At 37.5% G+C, this 23,405-nt stretch overlaps 3 protein-coding genes across 3 annotated transcripts; 2 read left to right on the top strand and 1 right to left on the bottom strand.

Moving 5' to 3' along the window:
- Positions 1 to 1,090: 1,090 nt before the first annotated feature.
- LOC126797154 (uncharacterized) lies at positions 1,091 to 3,513 on the bottom strand. Its single transcript, XM_050523826.1, has 4 exons — positions 3,480 to 3,513; positions 3,161 to 3,290; positions 1,796 to 1,901; positions 1,091 to 1,396 (listed from the first exon to the last, which is right to left on the bottom strand). The coding sequence occupies exons 1-4, from the start codon at positions 3,511 to 3,513 to the stop codon at positions 1,091 to 1,093; spliced, it is 576 nt and encodes a 191-aa protein (XP_050379783.1).
- A 3,842-nt stretch (positions 3,514 to 7,355) lies between these two features.
- LOC126800781 (nuclear poly(A) polymerase 4-like) lies at positions 7,356 to 12,282 on the top strand. The gene is given in 12 exon segments (XM_050528193.1): positions 7,356 to 7,640; positions 7,717 to 7,794; positions 8,446 to 8,553; positions 8,631 to 8,659; positions 8,661 to 8,691; positions 8,788 to 8,949; positions 9,577 to 9,690; positions 9,774 to 9,836; positions 9,929 to 10,258; positions 10,354 to 10,518; positions 10,639 to 11,214; positions 11,541 to 12,282. Coding segments are annotated over 12 exon segments (1,944 nt in total). The 5' UTR covers positions 7,356 to 7,532; the 3' UTR covers positions 11,721 to 12,282.
- A 3,472-nt stretch (positions 12,283 to 15,754) lies between these two features.
- Positions 15,755 to 20,608, top strand: LOC126800785 (hexokinase-1-like). The gene is made up of 9 exons (XM_050528199.1): positions 15,755 to 16,108; positions 16,641 to 16,791; positions 16,869 to 17,051; positions 18,239 to 18,313; positions 18,459 to 18,614; positions 18,776 to 18,874; positions 18,970 to 19,100; positions 19,269 to 19,350; positions 19,881 to 20,608. The coding sequence occupies exons 1-9, from the start codon at positions 15,840 to 15,842 to the stop codon at positions 20,226 to 20,228; spliced, it is 1,494 nt and encodes a 497-aa protein (XP_050384156.1). The 5' UTR covers positions 15,755 to 15,839; the 3' UTR covers positions 20,229 to 20,608.
- Positions 20,609 to 23,405: the final 2,797 nt, after the last annotated feature.

Below are 23,405 nucleotides of genomic sequence, written 5' to 3'. Positions count from 1 at the left end.
ATGTCACTATGGATGTTACTTTCTTTGAGGACATGAGCTATTTCACGTCTTCTGATACTGCTCTTCAGGGGGAGATTTCATGGAGAGGGGGAGATAAGTCAGCCAAGAGATATGGTGACAGGTTCGGATGTGTCAGCTACACATGCATCACGAGGTCGACGACACCATGAGCGTGACGCCAGGCAGAGGATGACGCCAGAGTGTAGCTCTTGGACAAGGGGTGACGTCGTAAGGGAGCGCGAAGTCGGAGGATAGAGGCGACGGGGAGCGCGACGTCGGAAGTGGAGTCTGTCAGAGGGCAGCGGTGACGGAGATGGGAAGCGTGACGTCGGACGGGAAAGGTCGGGCCGTCACGTCTAGCAAAGCACCTACGCCGGACGGAGAAGACGACGCCGAGGTATGCCGTGCTGGTAGACAACCGTCAGAAGACACCGGACGGGAAAGGACGCCAAGGCAGACGGAGGAGAAGGCAGACAGAGGAGAAGACGCCAAGGCAAACGAAGAAGAAGACACCAACGGTGGCTGGCTGGCTTGTTGCAGCAGCAGTAACTCGACTCCCGATCAAAAAATAAACCCAGAAAAATAGAGGAAAAAATTGGCTCTGATACCAAGTAGAATATACTGAATGCTTGTATATTGATCTGAATAATTACAAGGTATTTATAGGATTCTAGACTACCAATTATCAGGTATGAAACCAAAGATTGTTTGTCAATTACTACGGCTAGAGATTTGGTTGGTGAGATCCGGTTGGTGTACATTGACTCACGCTAACAATAAACGTAATTGATATAAGCCAACAATGATATATACCTTTCTTCAAATGATGATTGCCATTGATTTGATGTAGGAATCGTACTGTAAACACTGGGATATAGAGCTGTTTCCCTAAAAATTACCAACAAATAGAACATATATAGATTTAGGCCATAGGTTTAAACTTTAAAAGAAAAAAGACCAAGTATAGATGTAACATATATCATAGGTTAAAACTTTAACCCTAGCCTAAAAGAATCTCTCTCTCTCTCTCTCTCTCTCTCATACACACACACACAATATCAAGTCGAACAATTATCAATTCCAGATATATTTACCATGCACAATATTTGTGGTTTGCAGAAACGATCGGTTTTGAGGCACAACATTTATCCCCCAACTGTGAAAAGTTGGAAATCATCCAAGTATGCTTGAACATAGCCACATCTTCAATCATAGAGATTTGACAATCTCCTTTCCCTGTTCTTGCTTGTTCAGAAACAAAGACCTCAGCGCCAAATTCACAAGTGTCGTCAATTACATAACCGTTGAAGGCATCAGTGAATTCTTCAAGAGAAATAAAATGATCGAAACCAGCCGGACCACCAACAATCGTCCTATAAAAGATATACTTCTTCTCCTTTTTTTGGGCATGTACAAATTAGCTAGGTTAAAAACAATCCAACGGGTGTTGATAAGTAGTTTAGTATGTTTATATGATATAGTAGTTGAAATTGCCCTTTTTCTTACCAGCCTAATATTTGTCAAAGGTGTTGAGATCATTGTCTGGGGCAGTTCTCTTCAATTATGGAGATTGTGGGTGAGCAAGTCAGCAACCGTAAAAAAAACTTTATTTTTGGGTTTATTTTTTGTCAAGTTATACTTTTATCTCTCATGAGAATATACCTACATATAGTGGTGATTTATAAACTCTGGACAAATTAGGTAATTCAAAATTTTAACTATTTGACTTTTTTTACTTCTCTTATGGCTTTATTAATATAATATTAAGCAAAAACAACTTAAATTCAAACACTACAATCTGGCCATGCTTAATTGGTTTTTCTTCAGCCAATTCTAAATAGAGAGAGATGTGCCCTTCCACTTTCCTCTCCTTGTTTCTGTTAGGGTAGAGCACTAGTTTCCTGATCGAATTCATTGGCAATCAAACATGTCATTTTTAGCCAAATAATGGATGCATATGTTTTTTTTTCGATGAGTAAAAGGAATACTACATTACAGTTTAAAAGTTAAAACAAAAACAGAAGTAGGGAGAGGATGCATGTGTTGAAGATGAGAAAGATACACATGATGCTAAATAATCGAGTTCCATTGAGTATTATATAATTTTAATTTATTGCAGTAGTGCAATCCATTTACCAATCGAATTTTTTTAATAAATGTACGTGAAGTTTGGGTCACTCTTAACTTCTATCTTTCAAGTCCAAAAACATATATTTTGTACATCAATTTATATGACTAACCAAATATACATGCATGACGTTACTAACATCGTTAGCTGTGTGTGAGGATAGCTGTATTTTTTAGGGTAAAATGGTCATAGAAATAAAGTCATCAGTCACAAAAGTAGAGTCATCGATTTCACCTTTCATCACAATCTCTTTTCCTCATGACCAACACCACTCTAGAGGCATCCGCTCCCAACGTCACCACCAATCTCTACCACACGGTGTACACCCACTTTACTCTCTAAGGAAAGCAATGCAATGACATGAAAAAACTACACCCGTACTCGATCACCACAACACCACCATAAGCAAGGGCTTCTCCAACGGAGGTTGTTGCGGCGGAGACCGAGACCGAGACCGCTTGCTTAATCAAGCTTCTCCCTTTTGCGCAGGTAGATTTACTAGCGGTGGCTATGTTGCTACAAGAGAATCTCAATCTCAAGTTTCTCGTAACCCATGCTTTTAGAATCGGTTACATCAAACTCAAGTTCCGAACCTGGTTGAGATCCTTATACTTCGTGGATTTTGGCTCATAGACCATCGACAACCAGTGATCGGTTGTTGAGATGGGTTGGGTAGGGTTTTAGTGAGATTCAACTAGAATTATAGTATGGTGGGTGTGATTGTGTGAATATGCAAAGTGGAGGAGATGAGATTGGCCGATTGGGTCTTTGTATGGAAAAAGATGGGGGCAAGGTGTGGTGCTGGTAAGGTTAGAGAAATCGTACAGTGAATGGTGACTGAGAAGGGAAGAAGTACTAAACTACCCTTTGACAGTTGAATATTCATATAGAGTTAACAGTTCAATTCACGTTGTGTACTAATCTTAAGACAGACTAGAAAGTTAATGATGAAAATTTATGTTTTGAAATTTGGTGTACAAATCTTAATAGTGGACTAAACTTTATGTACTATTTTTGAAATTTTTCCTTTACCAATTGTATCCTCCAGCTTCAAAGTCCCCTCCTTCATATCTATCCACCGATTTCCTTAGCAACGAAAATGACCATATTTTTACGGTGCGATGAATCGATCGTTTATTTGTTGTTGATTTCAAAACCAAGCCTGTTGTAAGTAGATGTATATTGGCAACATACAATTATGCATGAGATGTTGTATACAACTATATCAATAAAAAAATGAAAACTAAACGAAAAAAAGATGACATCTTTTACCATCAGACTGATCAAAGTCATGATGTAAGTCAATAGGGTGAATAAGAGACTCTTGACTTTTCTGGTGGCTTCGACCAACCAAAACACCCAAAAAAGAGGACAAGAATAGCCATTGCAAAGCAAAATTGAATTCCCAATTATTCAATGGATACAGGTTTGAGAAGAAAGCAACGACAACGCAATGTTGGAGATGTTGAAAGTTTTCAACAAGATAATCTATTGCTCAAAAGTCGGATATAGTAGCTTATGGATCTTAAACACACTTTGTCAACCAAAAGTCATGTGAAAATACGTTAATAACCCTATAATAAGTTAATTAAATAGAAATACGACTAAAAGACATTTTACACTACTCTCTCCCATATAATGACATGCTAATCTTTTTACACAAATAAGGACAACATTACATCAACATAATTATCTAGTGTGTCCAAATTACCCTCGGCAAAATAAGTTTGTTCCTCTCTCTTCTCTCTCATACACCATTGATATCGATTCATTTTCTCTTAATATCAGGACCTCGTCTCCGCCGCGCCTGACCAAATCTCATCCGCTTCACCGTCGTCCATTCCTTCCTCTTAGCCTCGCCTCCGCCACACCTCAGCATATCTCCTTCATTGCGTTGGAGTGCTGGCGAGGACGGAGGATAGATCAGAGGGGAACGACCGGATAAAGCCAATGCAAGGACACTCTCTGATCTAATCTCGGATATGAAAGATTCTGATTTGCTCCACAACTTCGAAGTCCAACCTAAACACCTTAGTTTCATTGAGGTTTCTTGTGAGGACGATTCCATCATCAATTACTTCACCGGAGACTTCAAGTTTTCATCGATTGTAGATCCGGCACGTTTTCATCGGAAAGGTAGTTTCGTTTGATTGGAATTGTAGAAGTGAATTGAATTTGATGCAGGTTGTTTGTTATTTAAAGCATATGATTAATTTGTTGCTTCATTTTGATTGGAAATGTAGCTCCGGCTTTATTTTGCTTCAATGTCCATCGGCGGGAGTGGTTGACGTCGAATTTGGTGCATGATCTGACGTGCTCGGGTCGGGTGTGGATTCTTAACTATGTTTAGGGGAAGAAGACGAAGAGATTAATGGCTTTGATCTCTCTGATTCGATGTGCAAATCTGAAGATCGGTGAAGACAAAAAAATATATAAGGAAATGAGAGTTGAGGTGGATAAAGGTGAAGGTCAGGGTCATTGAGGGTGTAGTAGCTTTGTTTGACTGTAATAGTAGCTTTTGATGGCAATGATATTAGTTTTTGTTTTGTAGTTTTATTTGTTGTTGATAGTAATATTTGATAACAGTAATAGTAGCTTTTGTTTTGTACGGTAGTACCTTTGTTTATCATTGATACTAAATTCGTTTATTATTGATAGTAGTTTTTATTGCCTACAGGCAGTTGTTTTGTTGTGCCTGGTAGTACTTTTTATTGCAAGTAACAATAGCTTTTGTTATGCTTGGTAGTACCATGTGGTTTTTATTTTACTTGGCAGTAGCACTATTTGTTGTTGATAGTATTTTTTAATTACAATGATAATATGTTTTATTATGTTTGGTAGTAGCTTTTGTGATCTCCCTGGAAGTCGCCGAAAATTTCATAGCAATAGTTTTTGTAGCTGTTGATAGTTGCTTGCATTGCTTGTGTCAGTAGCTTTGTTCATTGTTCATAGTAGCTTTTGCTTGACAATGATAGTGATGATGGTAATAGTAGCTACAGTTTTGTTCGATATAATCTTTCTTTGACGTGGGTACTAGCTTTTGAGAACAATGATAATGACTTTTTCTTTGCTTGGCAGTATTTTTTTTTTCATTGATAGTAGCTTTGGTAGACATTCATAGTAGCTTTAGTTTGGCGCAGTAGTATCTTTTGTGTGACTCGGTAGTAGCTTTTAGGACCTCATCGAAGGTTGCCGAAAATTTCATGGTAGTATCTTTTACTGCCGGTGATAGTATCTTTTGGTGCTTGTGACAGTATCGTTTGTGTAACTCGGTAGTAGCTTTTGGGACCTTGTGACAGTATCTTTTGTGTGGCTCGGTAGTAGCTTTTGAGACCTCATCGAAGGTTGCCAGAAATCTCATCGTAGTATCTTTTACTATCGGCGACAATATCTTTTGGTGCTTGTGACAATATCTTTTCTAACATCATCGGAGTATGTCAGATTCACACGATAATCGTTGGAGACCTCGTCGGAGTTGGCCGGGACCTTGCCGGAGCTAATCAGAACTCATCAGAGTTTGACTAGAGATGACGAAACTCACCTGAGATGGGTCGGAGACTTCGCCGAAAATGAGAGAGTGGTGGTTTTAGTGTTTTTTGAAATCTAGTGGCAATTTGTAATTTTGTTTTTATGGTAAACTGACCTTATGGCATCTCCAAGAGACTAGCAATTTCAAAAATATTTTGAAATTTGGCTAGATTTGTGCTAACTTTTCTCTCCTAGCTAAAATGTACCTAACTTTAGCTTTAGCTAAAAGGTGTAGCTAAATTTAGCTATGGTTGAGAGAGAAAATAATTTTTTATTAAATTTTCTAACGTTCAATTTATAGCTCAATTTGAGTCTAGGTATCTGTTGGAGCATAACTCATTAACAAACTAGCTATAGTACATTTTAAATCATATTTAGCTACTAAAATAACTCTCACTGTTGGAGATGCCCTTATATGGGTAAAAATGTTTGGATGTCCTTATTTAAAAAATAAGAGTCATGGATTTGCCTTATATGTAATTGGCCCATAATTAAATTCAGTTTTTTTATGTACGAAGGATATAGTCGTAAAAGCCAAATTGTGAAAATACGTTAATAATCTTAGATTATAAGTTAATTAAATTCAGCTTTTAATATATAAAGGATATAGTTATAAAAACTAAATTAATAAATAATAAATAATTTTGAAAAAGAAATGGATAAATAAGTTATTTTACAAATCTAACTTCTCTATATAATAATTGCACTCTACATTTAATTTTCTAAAAAACAGTTATTTTTTCACGCACAAAGCTAATGCTAGTGAAAGAGTATTTGAAGACATTTCTAGCTAATTTTTTTCTGGGATTTTTTATTCATATACATACCAAATCGATACTTAGACATTCCTACTAATTAGACCCAAACCTATATCTATTTTGCTCTATGAATCTATAAGTTAGTACTAATTATCCTTTTCTTTTTTGGGTACAAATGAGACCATTAGCCTAAATAAAAAAAGGAAAAAAAACTAGTCAGAGCTACAAGTCATAATCTATAGTTCTAGAAAGACCAATAATGTCATTCAACATAACATTAGAAATCAGCGTCGGAGGGTCATGTAAGATACATATTCCTCTATCATTAGAGGTATTATGTTTAGCAAGGATGTCAGCTACCATATTCCTCTCTCTGTGGACATGCTTCACATCAATAAAATCAAAGATACACATCAGGCTTCTGTAATTCATTATCAAGGTCCCAAGAGGATTCGCATTATCATATTGAAGAAGATTGATAAGCACTAAAGAATCAGACTCAACTTCTAATCTTGAAATCTTTAACCTACGAGAGCTAGGTGTAGACCATGAAACAAACCCAAATTTTTCTTTAAACTAATTATCCTTTTCAGTATGAGATCAACTTATTCTTGTCGTTCAACAAATTCTAGAAGAATGATGTTGTATCTCAGGGTCTGTGCTACGGCCAAGGTTCTCCACCATCACCAATCTCAGTAAATTCCAAAGATCAAATAATCGAGCTCTCGGGGTAATTAAGTATTCCCTGCGTCGCCACGTGTCACAAGCTCAAGGAATCCGTTATAGCTTCCAGTACGCATACAAAACGAACACCGTTAAGACCTAACACCTAACACCGTTACCCCAAAAAAAGAAAAATAAAAAATAAAAAAATCAAGATAACCACCAAAGAAAATTTAAAAAAAAAAAACCGGACCATACCTAAAAATCCTACCCACCGCCACCTAAAATCACACACACTCTCTCTCTCCGACGCGCTTTAGGGTTTCGAATTTCCCATTCCTCAACTGACTCGGTGGTTCTCCAATCTTCTCCCTTATATAGAATTCTAGGGTTCATTCAATCCCTGTTTGTTTTGAATCGAATTTCTCCTGCGATCTTCGGTTTGTGATGCTGTGATGGTGAGCTCGGAGGGATTGAGTGCAAAGCAGTTCGGGGTGACGAGGCCGTTATCGACGGCCGGGCCCACCGAGGCCGATACTCAGAGGACTCTGGAGTTGGAGAAGGTTTGTGGCCGTTGAGATTTTGAATTGGGAGAGTTTGATTTCTGTTTGTGTAATAGTGAATTTGGTTTTTGTGCAGATGTTGGTTGAAGCCGGGCTGTATGAGAGTGAAGAGGAAGCTGCCAAGAGAGAGGAGGTTCTTCGGCGAATCGAGCAGGTTAGTGTGTAATTGATTGGGCTGGAATTGGAGCTGTAGTTGAATTGTGTGTCGTCGGGTCGGTATGAGTTATTGGTTTGGATTGGAATGAGCTTGATGAGGAGGTTATATTCATGATTATTTGTTCTATGCTTGTATTTAGAAGATAATGTAGGTGATGCAATTATGATTCTCCCTATTTTTGCATGAAGACTTTAGGCTAACTTTTTTTTTAGTTTTGACTTAATCAATAAGGCCTCATGTTAATTATTTGATTAATTAGACTTTCTCTCAATTTATTTGTTTTGCAAATGTGCAATATTGAGATGTCTAGTTTAAATTTCTGTTTTTGTGGTAGCTTTTAGACTAGGAAGTACTAAAGCTAACTTTTGACGCTTGAATGTATGGTAGAATAGGATATGCAACTGTTTGGTTTTGCATATGTGAATGGGGTGTGATTATCTGAAGGTGTCTCTGAGATCTTGTTTCGGTGCACTTTTGAGCTTGGCCTGTGGTACAGTGATGGCTTGCTCATTATTTTAGGACTCTTTGTTGCATTCATGTTTTTGGTAACCAAGATATCTACTGACTACTGCAAAATTGAAGAGTCTGAATCGTACATCTGCTTTTCTGATTTGTGATAGTATTTTCTTTTCTGTCTTCTGATTGTAGATTGTTAAGGACTGGGTGAAGCAACTTACTCAGTTGAGAGGATACACAGATCAGATGGTTGAGAAAGCAAATGCTCTTATTTTTACATTTGGTTCCTATAGGCTCGGGGTAAGTATGCTTTCTCTTGTTTGCGTTATGGTTTTCTCTTTTACAAAGGCATGCACTTGAGTTGTCCTTTTTGATAGGTACATGGTCCTGGGGCTGACATCGACACATTGTGTTGGGCCATCTTATGTCAACCGTGAGGTAAATACTGATTGCAGTCGCATGTATTTATTGTTATTATCTTGCAATTATTCAGTATTCAGTATATATCTGTTTAATAAACTTTGTTATTTTCAGGAAGACTTCTTCTTTGTATTGCATGACATACTTGCTGAAATGGAAGAAGTGACTGAACTGCAACCAGTTCCAGATGCTCATGTTCCTGTAATGAGGTTTAAGTTTGATGGAATATCAATCGATCTCCTTTACGCAAGCGTTTCTTTGCTTGTTGTACCTGAAGTAAGTGCTGAGCTCTTCCCTTTGACTTTAACATCAAAAATGATTAAAAAAAAGTAAATAATAAAAAATGTATTATTGGTTTGCGGATTGGGCTGGGGACTTGATTGCTGTCCAGTCTTGGATTATCTCTTTCTAAATATGACCAGGGATTGCTAATGAATGTCTATGGTAAAAATGAAGAGAAGGGAGAAGAAAACAACAAAGGAGGAAGAACGAAATTGAAAGAAAAAAAAAGAGAGAGAGAGAGGAAGGGTTCAAATTTAATTTCTTCCAAAGTACAAAAAAGGTACACATATATATATATATGGAGGGCTGATAAAATTAGTTTTTGTCCTGATCATAAGAGTTAGTTAACAAGGCTAAATCCTATCTGTTAAATTAATTTGCCTTCATTTCATCTCCCTTATGCACTTCAAAATTGTTCTTCTACATTAAAGTTTGCTACTTCTTCTGTTTTGCAAGTTATGGATTACTTGAGGGGGTCTTGTTACAGTCTGTATAAAAATGAAGTATTAAGAGAGCAGGGCCTCTTAGTTTGTATGTTTTTATGCAGTGTCTTGCTCTTATTTTCTTTTTTTAGTTTGTCTATATCTACCATTTCGCTTAATTGCTTTGGGTAATATACAGGACCTGGACATTTCTGACGTATCTCTGTTGTACGATGTCGACGAACCTACTGTTCGAAGTCTTAATGGCTGCAGGGTTGCTGATCAAATTCTTAAGCTTGTTCCAAATGTGGAGGTGGACCAATTTCTGTGCATCTCTAGTTTTTTTTTTCAATTGCCTGCTATTTTTATCTAAGCTAAGGCTTATATTTGTTGTAGCATTTCTGTACAACTCTTCGATGCTTGAAGTTTTGGGCGAAAAGGCGTGGTGTGTATTCCAATGTGAGTAGCTTGTCACTTCAGAAATGTTTTGGCCTATTCTAGTATTTCACATCAAGGCCTATATCTGATGTGTAAAACTGATTTATGTTTAGGTTACTGGATTTCTTGGCGGTGTGAATTGGGCCCTTCTTGTTGCCCGAGTTTGTCAACTTTATCCTAATGCAGTTCCCAGCATGCTGGTATCTCGATTTTTTAGAGTCTATACACAATGGCGATGGCCAAATCCTGTCATGTTATGTGCCATTGAGAAGGATGAACTTGGTTTTAGTGTTTGGGATCCACGGAAAAATCCTCGCGACCGGACTCATCATATGCCAATTATAACTCCTGCATACCCTTGTATGAACTCTAGCTACAATGTTTCTAAAAGTACCCTCCGTGTCATGATGGAACAGTTTCAGCATGGGAACAAGATTTGTGGGGTGTGTACTTGTTCTGTTTTCCCCTCCTTTCTTATATATGTGACTGTACTTTGTAACTGATGAATGAGCTTTTTTTTTTGGTGTGCTAAAACCAGGAAATAGAGCTGAATAAATATAGGTGGCCTGCTCTGTTTGAACCATATTTGTTCTTTGAAAGCTATAAGAACTATCTCCAGGTCGACATTGTTGCAGTTGATGTGGATGATCTTCGTGCTTGGAAAGGCTGGGTGGAATCTCGGTTGAGGCAATTGACTCTATTGGTAATACAAACATAGTAGGTTTTTTTTGTCTGTTTTTTTGTCTTTTTTTCTGCTGAAATAAGGACTTTCTCGTATAGTACAATGCATTTGAGAAGCTCTGGTGTTTGTTTACACTTACAGATTGAACGGGATACTATGGAGATGTTACAATGCCACCCATATCCTCATGAGTATGTTGATACAACCAAGCAGCATGCACATAGTGCTTTCTATATGGGTTTGCAGAGGAAGCAGGGTGAAGAGGTTCAGGGTCAGCGGTTTGATATACGAGGGTCTGTTGATGAGTTCAGACACTCAATTGAGATGTACAATTTTCGGAAACGAGGGATGAAAATATACGTTTCTCACGTTCATAGAAGGCAACTACCATCCTATGTGTTTCCTGATGGTTGTAAGCGAGCTAAACCGTCTAGAATTGTGTCCCTGCAGCATGATAATAACGTTAGTCCGACGGGCTCTGGTGAGAGAGCCCTGAAGAGGAAGAATGATCTTGGTGGGGGATCACCACCGAAACGGCGATCTATTAGCCCTCAGACCCATGATTCAGTATCCCCTGAAATTATCACTCACAAAGAGGGAAGTGCTTCTCCAGAGACTTTGGACAAATCCCTTAGTTTGGAGGTAGTTGAATCGAATGAAAAGATGTCTGGTGATAACGGCAATTGTTTGCAAAATGGATCGCAAGAAGGATTAGAGGTTTTTAATAAGCTCCTTCATTTACTTGCCTTTTATTGCATTATTTTTGTTATTCAGATTTTTCACTCATGAACTCAGAACTTATATGACCAAATGCGCCAATGCATAGAAGTAGCAACATCTGAGGTATTTATAAACAATAATGCACGTCCTGACTGGATCTGTGTTTGAGTCCTCACTTGTGCTGCATGCTTTAAAACGTTGGGCATTTGTGGATACAATCTGCTCTTACTTTCTTTGACATTATTAGACTTTGCAGTGACCATTCTACCTAATTTCTTTCTTTCTTTCTTTCTTTGTTCTTTTCCTCCTTTTTTAATTTGAAGTTAAATGCTGCATTTGGGATGGTACTTCATCCTAGCGAGGGAGTCAGATCGGAAGGTGTGCAGAAAGCAGTGATGAGGCATGTCATCTACAACTCTTATATATACCACTTTTTATACTTTAATGTATTGATTATTTTTATGCTTCTCTTTTTGGTGCAATTTATGGCAGGTTGGGTTTGACCTCAATTGGCTGAGCAAGTTAGTCTTATATTAATTTGGCTGTGAAATTATGTGGGACTTAAATGAGAAAGGAAGAAAGCCAGCTGCTTGGGTAAGTGTTCTTTCTATTGCTGGCTTTCATTTCATTCTTTTTCAGGCATGCTCGTCCATCCAAACTTTCGCATTCAAATCAAGTACTTCAAACTGAGGATGGTGGCTTCTTGTATAATGTTTCTACGGCTTTGGAATCATTCTGATATGCTTAAGTTCCGAGCTTCTGGATTCTCTCTAAACAACTGATTCAGAACTCATCAACTTCTGCAAACAGATATAGGTTTTTTTTTTAATATACTTTTCATCATCTGGTGGTTTTAACTTGACAATCCCAGATCCAGAAGGAAAAAAAAAAGGAAAAAAAAAAGAAAAAAGAAAAAACAAAGAATCCCCAGTGTCTTGTTTACCCTAGTGAGTGTGGCTCTGTAATGCTCTTAATGTTGTAGGCTGGTTAGGTTCTGTATGAGGGTGTGAATGTGGGTACTGCTGAGGGTGTATATATATATCCTCATGACATCTTTGTACATTATCTGCTTTGTTATGGTAATATTAAATATTTCCAGTCTCTTTCATCTCTCTCTCATTACTTGGTTGCGCTCAAATTACCTTTTTACAGCTTTAGTAATGGTTCGAATTTATCATCATCTCGTTGCTATTAGAAAAGTAAATCATTTCAGGTGTTGCTATACAAGTGTTAAGAACCTATTCCTTGTAACCATCTGATGCACCAATTTATGATATTTTCGGTGGCGATAGGAGCTCCAATGGTATTAGATGTGTTGGCAAGGGACTCGGGAGGTGGAGGTGCAAGTTCGCTTTAGTGCCATGACTGCCATCAAATGCCAAACCTTTTTATGAGATTCGAACCCCAAAATGTTGGTAATTGTGTTACACTGGTTTATTTGAGCCTTGATTAGTACCAAAATACGTGTAGAAATTACTGTCTTACTTGGAAGGGGTCAAATCTAAGGATTCAGGAAGATGAGAATGCTTTGGGAAGTAACAGTGAGAAGTTACAAATCAAGTTACACACAAAATTCCAATGTATCCGTTCCTTTCTACCAATTATCATGGGAAGAGGACAACGTTATTACTGCACATGTGAAATGTTATGCCTTAGCGGTCTAGCGAATACAATGGACTGAATGGAGGTCCTGAGTTCAGATTTTCACTAGCATTAGGATCAAAATAAAGATGTGAGTTTATAAGATAACAATTGTTATGTTAACTTACAAGTACAGATTGTTTTCACTTTCTTCTCTTTAACATGGTTTTATGAGCGGTTCATTTTGTATGATTTTGTACCATATGATGTATTTAGCTTTGGCTATCTCTTGTTTATGTTATTTGCATCTTCGAAGAGACATGTAAACACATTGTAAAGCTCTGCCCCAAGTTTCATCTTACACACATTGTAATCCACTCTACAAAGTAAAAACTCTGGTCGATTAATCATTTTCTTTCACCAATATGTAAAACTATGCAGGTAAGGAGTTTTGCGGGCCGAGTCCGGCCTTGCAGACTAGTATTAGAAAAAAAAACACAATACTCTTATTTTTTTTGGAACAATAACAGAATTATTAGAAAACATTCTTAAAAAAAAGTTACTAATAAATTCTAGTTTTGAAATATTGTCGATCGATACCAGTAAATGTGATTGATATATATATTTAGAGACCTCGTAAAAATTTCGTCCGTTTTGAACATGGTTTGACTGTCCATACCTACGATCATCCAAAAAAGGCATTTTAACATAATAAAACCCCATTGACCGGGGTTTCGCCAAATGGGTTTCCTCGTTGCAACCATGCACGATTGGTGACAAAAATTAGGTGATTTCAAATATGTAAACAACTTTTGGTATTCGCATCTTGGTAATGAGTCATTTCTTATGACATATTAGTGGTGTTTTTGGTTTTCCGAAAATTCCGACGGTCAAACGAGGTCCGAATTGAATGAAATTTTAAAATGGTCACTAAATATATATACTGATCACATCGGATGGTGTCGATTGATACCGAAAAGTTTTCTTCATATAGTCCATTCATAATGCGATAGTTTTATAATAAACATAATATAAAGGTTATGATACATTAGTGGACACTTCGGTGATCAACAACTCCAATTCGAAATATGGTCGATCGACACCAACATATGTGATCGATATATATATTTTGGGAACTCGTAAAAATTTCATCTGTTTTGGACATGGTTTGACCGTTTGTACCTACAGTTAATAAAAAAAAAGTCGTTTTGACATAATAAAATCCCATTGACCGGGGTTTCCTCGTTGCAACCATGCACGATTGGTGACAAAAATTAGGTGATTTCAAATATGTAAACAACTTTTGGTATTCACATCTTGGTAATGGGTCATCTCTTATGACATATTAGTTGTGTTTTTGGTTTACCGGAAATTCCGACGGTTAAACGAGGTCCGAATTGAATGAAATTTTAAAATGGTCACTAAATATATATACTGATCACATCGGATGGTGTCGATTGATCCCGAGAAGTTTCCTTCATATAGTTCATTCATAATGCGATAGTTTTATTCTAAACCTAATATAAAAGTTATGATACATTAGTGGACACTTAGGCGATCGACAACTCCAGTTTAAAATATGGTCGATTGACATCAGCAGATGTGATCGGTATATATATTTAGGGACCCTGTAAAATTTTTATCCGTTTTGGACATGGTTTGAACAAAAAAAGAGGCGTTTTGACATATTGAAACCCCATTGATCGGGGCTTTGCTAAATGGGTTTTCTCAGTGCGACCACGCACGATAGGTAGAAAAATTAGGTGATTTCAAAAATGGAAACAACTTTCGGCGTTTGCATCTTTGTAATGGGTCATCCCTCAGAGCATATTAGTGGTGTTTTCGGTTTACCGGAAATTCTGACGGTCAAACAAAGCCCGAATTAGATGAAATTTTTATGGGGTCACTAAATATAAGTACCGATCTCATCAGCTGGTGTCGATTAATCCCGAAAATTTTCCTTCATATAGTCACTTTATAATGCGATAGTTTTAGTTTAAACCTAGTATAAAAAAAGTTATAATACATTAGTGGACACCTTGACGATCGACAACTCCGGTTCTAAATACAGTCGATCGACACCAGCATATGTAATCGATATATATATATATACATATATATATATTTTAGGGACCCTGTAAAAATTTCGTTCATTTTGGACATAGTTTGACTGTCCGTACCTACGGTTAACAAAAAAAGAAGGCATTTTGACATATTAAAACCTTATTGACCGGGGCTTTGCCAAATGTGTTTCCTCAGTTCGACCGCGCATGATCGGTGACAAAAATTAGATGATTTCATAGATGCGAACGCCTTCTTGGTAATGAGTCATCCCTTAAGGCATATTAGTGGTGTTTTCGGTTTACCAGAAATTCTGACGGTCAGACGATGTCCTAATTAGATGAAGTTTTAACTAAGTCCCTAAATATTAGTACCGATAACATCAGCTGGTGTCGATTAATTTCAAGAAGTTTACTTCATATACTTCATACAATTGCTTCATAATGCTACAATTTTATTTTAAATTTAGTATACAATTATAATATAAAGATATATAAAATTTTAAATCTAGTATTATTAACATATATGATATTTTATGTATAATTATTACCAAAAAAGACATATAATTGATATATGTATAATATAATATATGCATGTATAATATTTTATTTTTTGGCGGATTTTTACAGACTGAGCCTTGCGGGCTTTTGGCGGATCGGACCAGGTTTCAAACTTCTAAACTAAGCCCGACCCTCTATCTACAAAAGCAGGTTTTGACGGGAGTTCTCGCAGATTGGGCCGAGTAAAAGCCTATGGGGTAACTAAAAGCCAAAAGGAAAAGAAAAAAAAAAAAGAAAGAAATTTTGAGTGAAAATTCCAAATATGGAAGGTCCTACTCAAACGGTTACTTAAAACTTGCTGAATTTCCCACTTATAATTCCCAACCAAACAAACCTCGACTTTCATTCTCATCATTTTCTTCCTTCCTCGTTCTCCCCGAACAACAACTCCCAACCAAAACCAAACCGATTCATCGTATCATGGGGAAGAAGGCGGTAATGATCGTGTGCGGCGCCGCCGTGGTGACGGTGGCGGCGGCTGTGCTTGTGCGTCAGCGCATGCGGGGCTGCGGCGAGTGGTCCAAAGCAACCGCCATCGTCAAGGAGCTGGAGGAGAAGTGTGGGACCCCCATTTCAAAGCTGAAACAGGTCGCCGACGCCATGACCGTCGAGATGCACGCCGGTCTCGCCTCCGAGGGTGGCAGCAAGCTCAAGATGATCATCAGCTACGTCGATAATCTCCCCACTGGGTAATATATATTGATGCATCTCTCGAATGAATTAGTGCTTTTGGATTTGCAATGTGAATATGAGCTCGATCGGATTAGTGATGATCTCCGATGCGGGATGTGTTTTATGTTTGGGATTGATCTGTTTGGATTGGAAGATCAGTTCTTGATCCGATTGTTTGTGATTTGTTACTCTGTTTTGGTGGTCTTTATTTATATGAGGTTTCGTTCTTTGTGATTAGATGGGTTGAGCTATCATACCAATGCCAAAAATGTGTGGATTTGTTTGTTTTCTCATGTTGATGTTTCCGAGAGATCTTGCTGTAGAAAGTGTGCCGGAGCAAATGTATAGGCAAACCCTATTTTTGCCGTTGTCTGTTGACAATCGACAGATGCATCATATGTGCCCATTTGTTGAACTTTTCTGCAGCCAAATTGTGATTGACGCTATATGCTTTACGTTTTAGCTTTGTTTAACTTTGACTTTGGTTAAATAGTTGTCCTTGAGATACGCCGACGCTCAATGCCTATCGTTTCTTTATGCATATTTCAGGAATGAGAAAGGGTTGTTTTATGCATTGGACCTCGGAGGAACAAACTTCCGTGTGCTGCGGGTTCAATTGGGGGGAAAGGGTCGTGGACTTGTTAATCAGGAATTCACAGAGGTGTCAATTCCAGAAGGTCTGATGACTGGAACTTCAGAAGTAAGTTGTGAAGTAATTAATACCACTGTAATTCATGGTTTACATAAGGGAAGTCTAAGAGCTGATTGTGATTTCAGGCACTGTTTGAATTCATTGCAGCAGAACTTGCTAAATTTGTCGGTAAAGAAGGTCCAGAATATCAACTCCCTCCTGGCAGGCAGAGAGAACTAGGTTTTACCTTCTCATTCCCTGTGCAGCAAACGTCAATTAATTCTGGGACTCTAATTAAGTGGACGAAAGGCTTCTCTATAGATGATACAGTACAGTCCTCATTACTTTCGCTCCTTTTATATTCTGTAATATCTGTTTCCCTTATTAAAAGAAGTAAACTCTTTCATGGAAAGATCCAAAAGAAGAGCACTGAGTGCATAGTCATACGATATGATTGTGTCAGGTCCATTTCCTTTGTGATTAGTTGTCATATGTGACTGAAAAATCAAGTTTGTTTTTACTATAGAATTTATATTACAAATAAAGGATGCATGAAGTACCTAATAAGTCAGTCCTTGTGATGCTCTTAAATTTGTGTCATAAGTTTTCTGGTCATATTGTGTCTTCGGTTGTATTTGGTTCATCAGAAATGGAATTGATTAAAATGAAGTATGCTGGCCAGAATCTGATAAATTACAGTGGAGCCTCTCAAATCACTAGTGGTAGAGCACGGACCATACACCCACAGTGGGAGTTCATCTTTGTCTTTCCTTTCTAGGTCTTTCATCTCCTTTGTACGCTGAAGAAATAAATCTGTACAGATGTCTGATACTCCTGCTCATGCAATTAGATCTGCTTTCATAACTTTAAAGAACACAACGTGGTCTTTTCTTCTGATATTGTGTATACTTCTCCCTAATTGTTTATGTATGTGAAGGAAGACTAGAGAGAATCCTTCTTAATATTTCCTTTCCATGTATTGTTTTCAGAAATTGTTGCTTAACAGTAGTTTCATCTATTAATTGCTTTTAGCAGCTTTGATAGGACTCAAAGCACATCCTTTTACTTGAGTGTGCCCTTTAGAATTCCAAAAGGGGACGTTTTCTTTTTGGTGCATACTTGAGAGTTGCATAGCTTTTTGGCATAAAAAAGACATACTACAGTATCGGTCTGATATATCAAAAGTTCCTGTGGTGTTTTTCCGTCTGAGGTTCATCGTCAACATATTATATTTTGGGCTCATGCCACCCTGATAGCCGGCATCCTCTTATGTGCTAAAAGTCGTGGTACATAGTTAAGTGAGCTTGTAGGGTTATTCAATTTGGTGAATTCCTGTAATATACTGGCCTCATCATCCTCAAATACTAGAAATTGTGAAGTTCTCGTTTTGTTCTTGACACTCTTAGTTAGTGAAGTTTCTCTCCATGTTCATCATCTAAAAACGTGGTCTAAAATCACAAGACCTCTTTGTTTGCCTTTACTTCATCCTTATTAACTTTAATCGCTTGATGATTAGGTTGGCAGAGATGTTGTGGCTGAATTGAGTAAAGCAATTGAAAAAGAAGGCCTTGATATGCGCGTGTCCGCTCTGGTAAGCTTTTTTGATGATTTAAGGGCACTAAACCAAAAATTAAGGACCTTCACGTTGATCCTATTCAATAGTTTTATGTCTTGGGCTTTTTCATATTAATTTTTTACATCAAAGTTGGGTGATAGTGAATACTTTCTTCCACCAGGTTAATGACACGGTTGGAACATTGGCCGGAGGTATATACAACAATAATGATGTTGTTGCAGCTGTGATATTAGGTACTGGGACAAATGCAGCATATGTTGAACGTGCACATGCCATACCAAAATGGCATGGCCTTCTACCTAAATCTGGAGACATGGTTAGCAGTTCCGTCACACACTTTGACTACTTACAATCTGATATTTCTGTATTATAATTATTATTATCTATTATTTTTTTATTTTCTATTTTACCATTATGGTAGTACAGGTATATGTAGTAAGTTAGCTTTGTAGAGTAATGAATGTATATGGACCTTAGGTTATCAACATGGAGTGGGGCAACTTCAGGTCTGCACATCTTCCATTAACGGATTATGATCATTCATTGGACACTGAAAGTTTAAATCCGGGCGAACAGGTGATTGTTCTTTTTGGACTTCTGAAATTTTGCTTCAACTTCTACCTTCTGAAAATACTTGACACTGCATGTATATTAATTTCTCGAGTCCTCAGATTTTTGAGAAGATAATTTCTGGAATGTATTTGGGAGAAATCGTTCGCCGAGCTCTTCATAGGATCGCTGAAGAGGCTTCCATATTTGGTGATACTGTTCCGCCAAAATTAAAAGTTCCATTCATTTTGAGGTTATCTCTTGAGCTTATTATGTAGTCTTTGCTGTATATGTTGCTTTTGTCTGCATATTGTTTCTCTTCAGATCTAAGTCATTAAACTTCCTTTATATTATTAGATTTTATGCCTCCGGTCCTTTTATTTTTTTGCAGTACATAATTTGTGAAATGTGAATCACACAGGACACCTGACATGTCCGCAATGCATCATGACACTTCATACGATCTTAAAGTTGTACGGGACATATTGAAGAATGTATTGGAGGTATAATCTAACCCCTTAGGCTGTAGAGAGTTTCAATTGTTGTGAAATAAATTCACATAACCATGATTTATACTTTGCATCATTTGTCTTCATCGTTAAATGTGTAATATCCAGTGAATTTATATTGGAAGTATATCTAACTTCTCACATTATCGAAATTCAATTGGTGTCAAGTCAAACCTTATTATATTGATTTTTTAAACCATAATTAGTACTTTGCATCATTTGTATGGAGTTAACTGATATTAAAGGTATATCTTTTTTAGGCTGTCTCGAGTTACACCTTATTAAATTGACTTCACCTTTTCACCATGATGTAACTTGCATCATCTGTATGTCTTGATGATAAAGTATGTTCTATCTAGTGAAGTTGTAGCGATCTTTTATTAATTTTTGGTGTTCTGCTGAGGTTGAATTTTGCTGCCAATACTCTTTTTTTACTGCATTGATCACTCAGAAATGTTGTCGCCAAACTACTTTATTCAGTCTGTAGATTTAAAGTTTTTGAAATATCTTTTATTCTATTTCAGATATCAAATACTTCTCTTAAAGTGAGGAAACTTATTGTTGAGCTGTGCAATATTGTTGCCACACGTGGGGCTCGCCTTGCTGCTGCTGGAATCTTGGGGGTTCTGAAAAAGCTGGGAAGAGATGTCTTCAGGGATGGGGAAAAACAGAAGACAGTTATAGCATTAGATGGTGGATTGTTTGAGCACTACACTGAATATAGTAAGTGCATGGAGAATACCTTAAGAGAATTGCTTGGAGAGGAAGCCGGTGCATCTATAGTTATTGAACACTCTAATGATGGTTCTGGAATTGGAGCTGCCCTTATTGCCGCTTCTCACTCACAGTACCTTGAAGATGATGAGTCCTGAGATTTTCTCAGGAAACCCGAGCGTTTTAACTTTTTGGCACTCTACTCTTTATGTTCCGACTAAAAACTCGCATTTTTTCATCTTATTCCTGCACCTTTCTGCTCTGCCCACTTTCACCCCAGGAATCTTGTGTTTGTGGTGAGTTTTATTTAGTGGCTTTGCAGAAAGTAAGAGAGTTGAGTTGATTGTATAAAAGCAGGACCTGTAAGCGGCCAATGCTATACTGCTTCGGCCTGCAAATTACCATTTTCCCTTATGTAATTCCATTTTCATGTCCAAAATAATACAAGTATCGAGATGCTTCCTTTTTCCGGAATACTACATCCTTGTGATCAAAGCAGTGTAGCAAAGTTCTTTAATTAGATCATACATTCTCGTGATGCAAGACATTATTAAATATGAAATGTGCCCTTATATTTATTAAATATGTAATTTGTGATGAGCAATCACAGATTGTAGAGCAAAATCTGCCATGATAAAGATGTAATTTGTGATGATCAATCACAAATTGTAGAGCAAAATCTGCCATGATAAATGAAGGTCATATATGATATCTTAGCATCCTTCGAGTTAGGAAATTTAGTTCTATCGCTACTTGATTATGAGTTAAAGGCGAACCAAATAATTGTCAAAAATTCTAGCAAATTCCAAAAATCGATTTAAACCACATTATACTTGTACACTCCTGACAATGTCCATCTCAAACTATCCATGCATTCAAAGTTCATGTACCAATGCCTGCAGCTGCTTCCAAGTGATCAAACCATTGTAGTGTAAAGGTTTCATCCCATGCTTCCTCGAAATCAGTCAAATCCATGGTGGAATTTTCGTTATTATAACAATGTTTCTTCCCATCTTTGGTTATAATAAAACTCTCAAGCGTAACGGACTTTAAGAAATGCCGCCAACATTTGATGAGAAATTCTTGACAGCAGGGTGGTTCCTCTTCTCCATCCACTAGCATGTTGTATACGAACTGAAATATGCAACAAAAAACATCCATTTATGGATGAATACATGAAAACATGTATCTTGCACCGATATTGAAAGAGCCATCTCATGAATCTCATCCTATGCAGTCATACTGCACGATGTTTACTTGTTTAGTACGTACTTTATTAATAGAGGCATATGAAAAGTTACATGATACTTAGCTTTAGCCTTAAGGGTAGGTTCATATTTTTTTGTTGGCTGACCCCGAGTAGACCTATTTAGCAAGAAATATTGTCTACTATTAGGCTCACTAGTATTAGCCCAAATAGAATGACTAACCTCAGATGAGTGATCTTCCGTACCATGAGAGTATTTGTCAGATGTATAAACAATAGTACGGGAGACATGAGGGACCGTTGTGTTGTCATCTTCTTGTACATGAATCTCTAGAGTGACTACACTGGAATCATCTAGTGGTGCATGTGTAGCTGACACATTGGTAATCTCAATTGAACCTGTCACCATATATACTGGCTTACTTGTCTTCCCCTCTCAATGATACAGTTCTTCAAAATATGAATTCTCCCCTGAAGAACAGTATCAGAAGAGGTAAAATAGCTCATGTCCTCAAATAAAGTAACATCCATAGTGACATAATACTTTCTAGTAGGTGAATGATAGCACCCGTACCCTTTTTAATGTCCTTTATACCCAAAAAACACACATTTAACGGTAAGGTGACAACTCCACCCGTATTTGCATTGGTTTACAGCTCCATAGTAAGCCGTCGATGAAAGCTTCACTATCTATACGAGACTTTGGAAGATTTATCAGATACAGTTTTCTGATTTCTGGCCGCGGAGGAAGTCTTTTCTTTCGCAGCTTTCTTGATTTAATTCTCTTTTGCACAGAAGAAACATAGTGAGGTAAGAAATAAAATACAGTCAATTCTGGACGCACTTGATACAAAGAGAAAATTAACTTACTACGTCGTCAGGAGAATATATTATCAACTCCGAGGATTTTGCTACATGTGGTTGAACTTTGCCAAGATGTTCTCGCAAGTAGAGAGCGCATTCAGAAATTATTATTGATGAATCAGTGAGACAGAGACTGAGCCTATGTATCTTTAGCTTGGCAGATTTGATCAAAACCGGGGGTGGAATATAATCACCGTAGTGTTCAAAAGAAACAAGATTTGGAGCATCGATGATGATGTTGTTTGCATCATCATCAATTTCTCCACCAATTGATAATTTTGTGAGGGAGCGACTTGATATCTTGACACTTGAAGTTTTGATCTCATCGTCGTATTCCGATTCAAAAATGCTAGCAACCAAGTTTAAGTCTTCAAGAAAAGGAAAGTTGCAGATAACTTCCTCTATGTATTTGTTGCTGATCGAAGAGCCTTCATGATTTATCTCCAACTTCTTCAGATTTCTGCAGCATACTCCTTCAAGGTTCAACTTGTGCCATTCAATTATGGTCACGATAAACAAGAGATTCAAGATTGGGTGCTTGAATCTTGCAAGTGTGTACTGTATGCACGACGACAAAATTCCTGAGATATGGAATATCACAAAGCTCTAGATGTGTTATCTTTTCACAGCTATTCAAATCCAAATTCTCCAGTAAAGGGCATCTAGAAAGGAGCTCTCCGAATAGCCCATGCAAATAAACATACCACAATTTGAGCGATTTCAGGCGACGGAAGATTGTATTCTTTTGGATTAAGGCTTGATCCAACATACAATGTTTCAAGGTCAGCACAAACAAGGAGCCAGCATCAAAAGGGGCAGGAAGAAATCGGTACTTAATCGATCGGTACCTTAGTTCCATAGAGAGCTTTAACTCTGTCACATAATCTTGAGTGACCATCTTTAGGCACCGGTCAACATCAGTGTAATAACCCGATTTTTCGGGTTCAATTTGGATGAATTCTTAGAATTTAATAAACTTGGAGAATTTAATAAATCACATTTTCTTTCGCTTCACGACGATGTCAAATCGAAAACAGAACCGTCTTCGGAAAACTAAATTGGAAAAACGTTACGTTTTCGCGACGCGGGAGTCGACTTTTACACCGTTGCTCGTTTCCGAAAACTTCCTTCACGAAAGTTGTAGAGCTCGTCGATACAATTTCGTGGACACATCACGCGTTCTAATCGGACGTCGTATGTGAAAGTTATTAGCGACGGAAGTTAGTTTTCGATTTTGGAAAAAGTATAAAATGAATTTTTAGGG

Source organism: Argentina anserina, chromosome 6 (genome assembly GCF_933775445.1).
Source record: "Argentina anserina chromosome 6, drPotAnse1.1, whole genome shotgun sequence".
NCBI lineage: Eukaryota > Viridiplantae > Streptophyta > Magnoliopsida > Rosales > Rosaceae > Argentina > Argentina anserina.
The sequence above is the reverse complement of the archived record's forward strand: the minus strand, read 5'-3'. Positions and strand labels throughout refer to the sequence as shown.

Coding starts and splice junctions, on each gene's coding strand:
- LOC126797154 (XM_050523826.1), bottom strand. CDS start 3,513: ATGGCTATTCTTGTCCTCTTTTTTGGGTGTTTTG. Junction 1,902..3,160: donor GAAGCTGGAGGATACAATTG/GTAAAGGAAAAA, acceptor GAATTCGATCAG/GAAACTAGTGCTCTACCCTA. Junction 1,397..1,795: donor CAATTAAGCATGGCCAGATT/GTAGTGTTTGAA, acceptor GCCCAAAAAAAG/GAGAAGAAGTATATCTTTTA.
- LOC126800785 (XM_050528199.1), top strand. CDS start 15,840: ATGGGGAAGAAGGCGGTAATGATCGTGTGCGGCGCCGCCGTGGTGACG. Junction 18,314..18,458: donor ATATGCGCGTGTCCGCTCTG/GTAAGCTTTTTT, acceptor TTCTTCCACCAG/GTTAATGACACGGTTGGAAC. Junction 18,615..18,775: donor TACCTAAATCTGGAGACATG/GTTAGCAGTTCC, acceptor TATGGACCTTAG/GTTATCAACATGGAGTGGGG.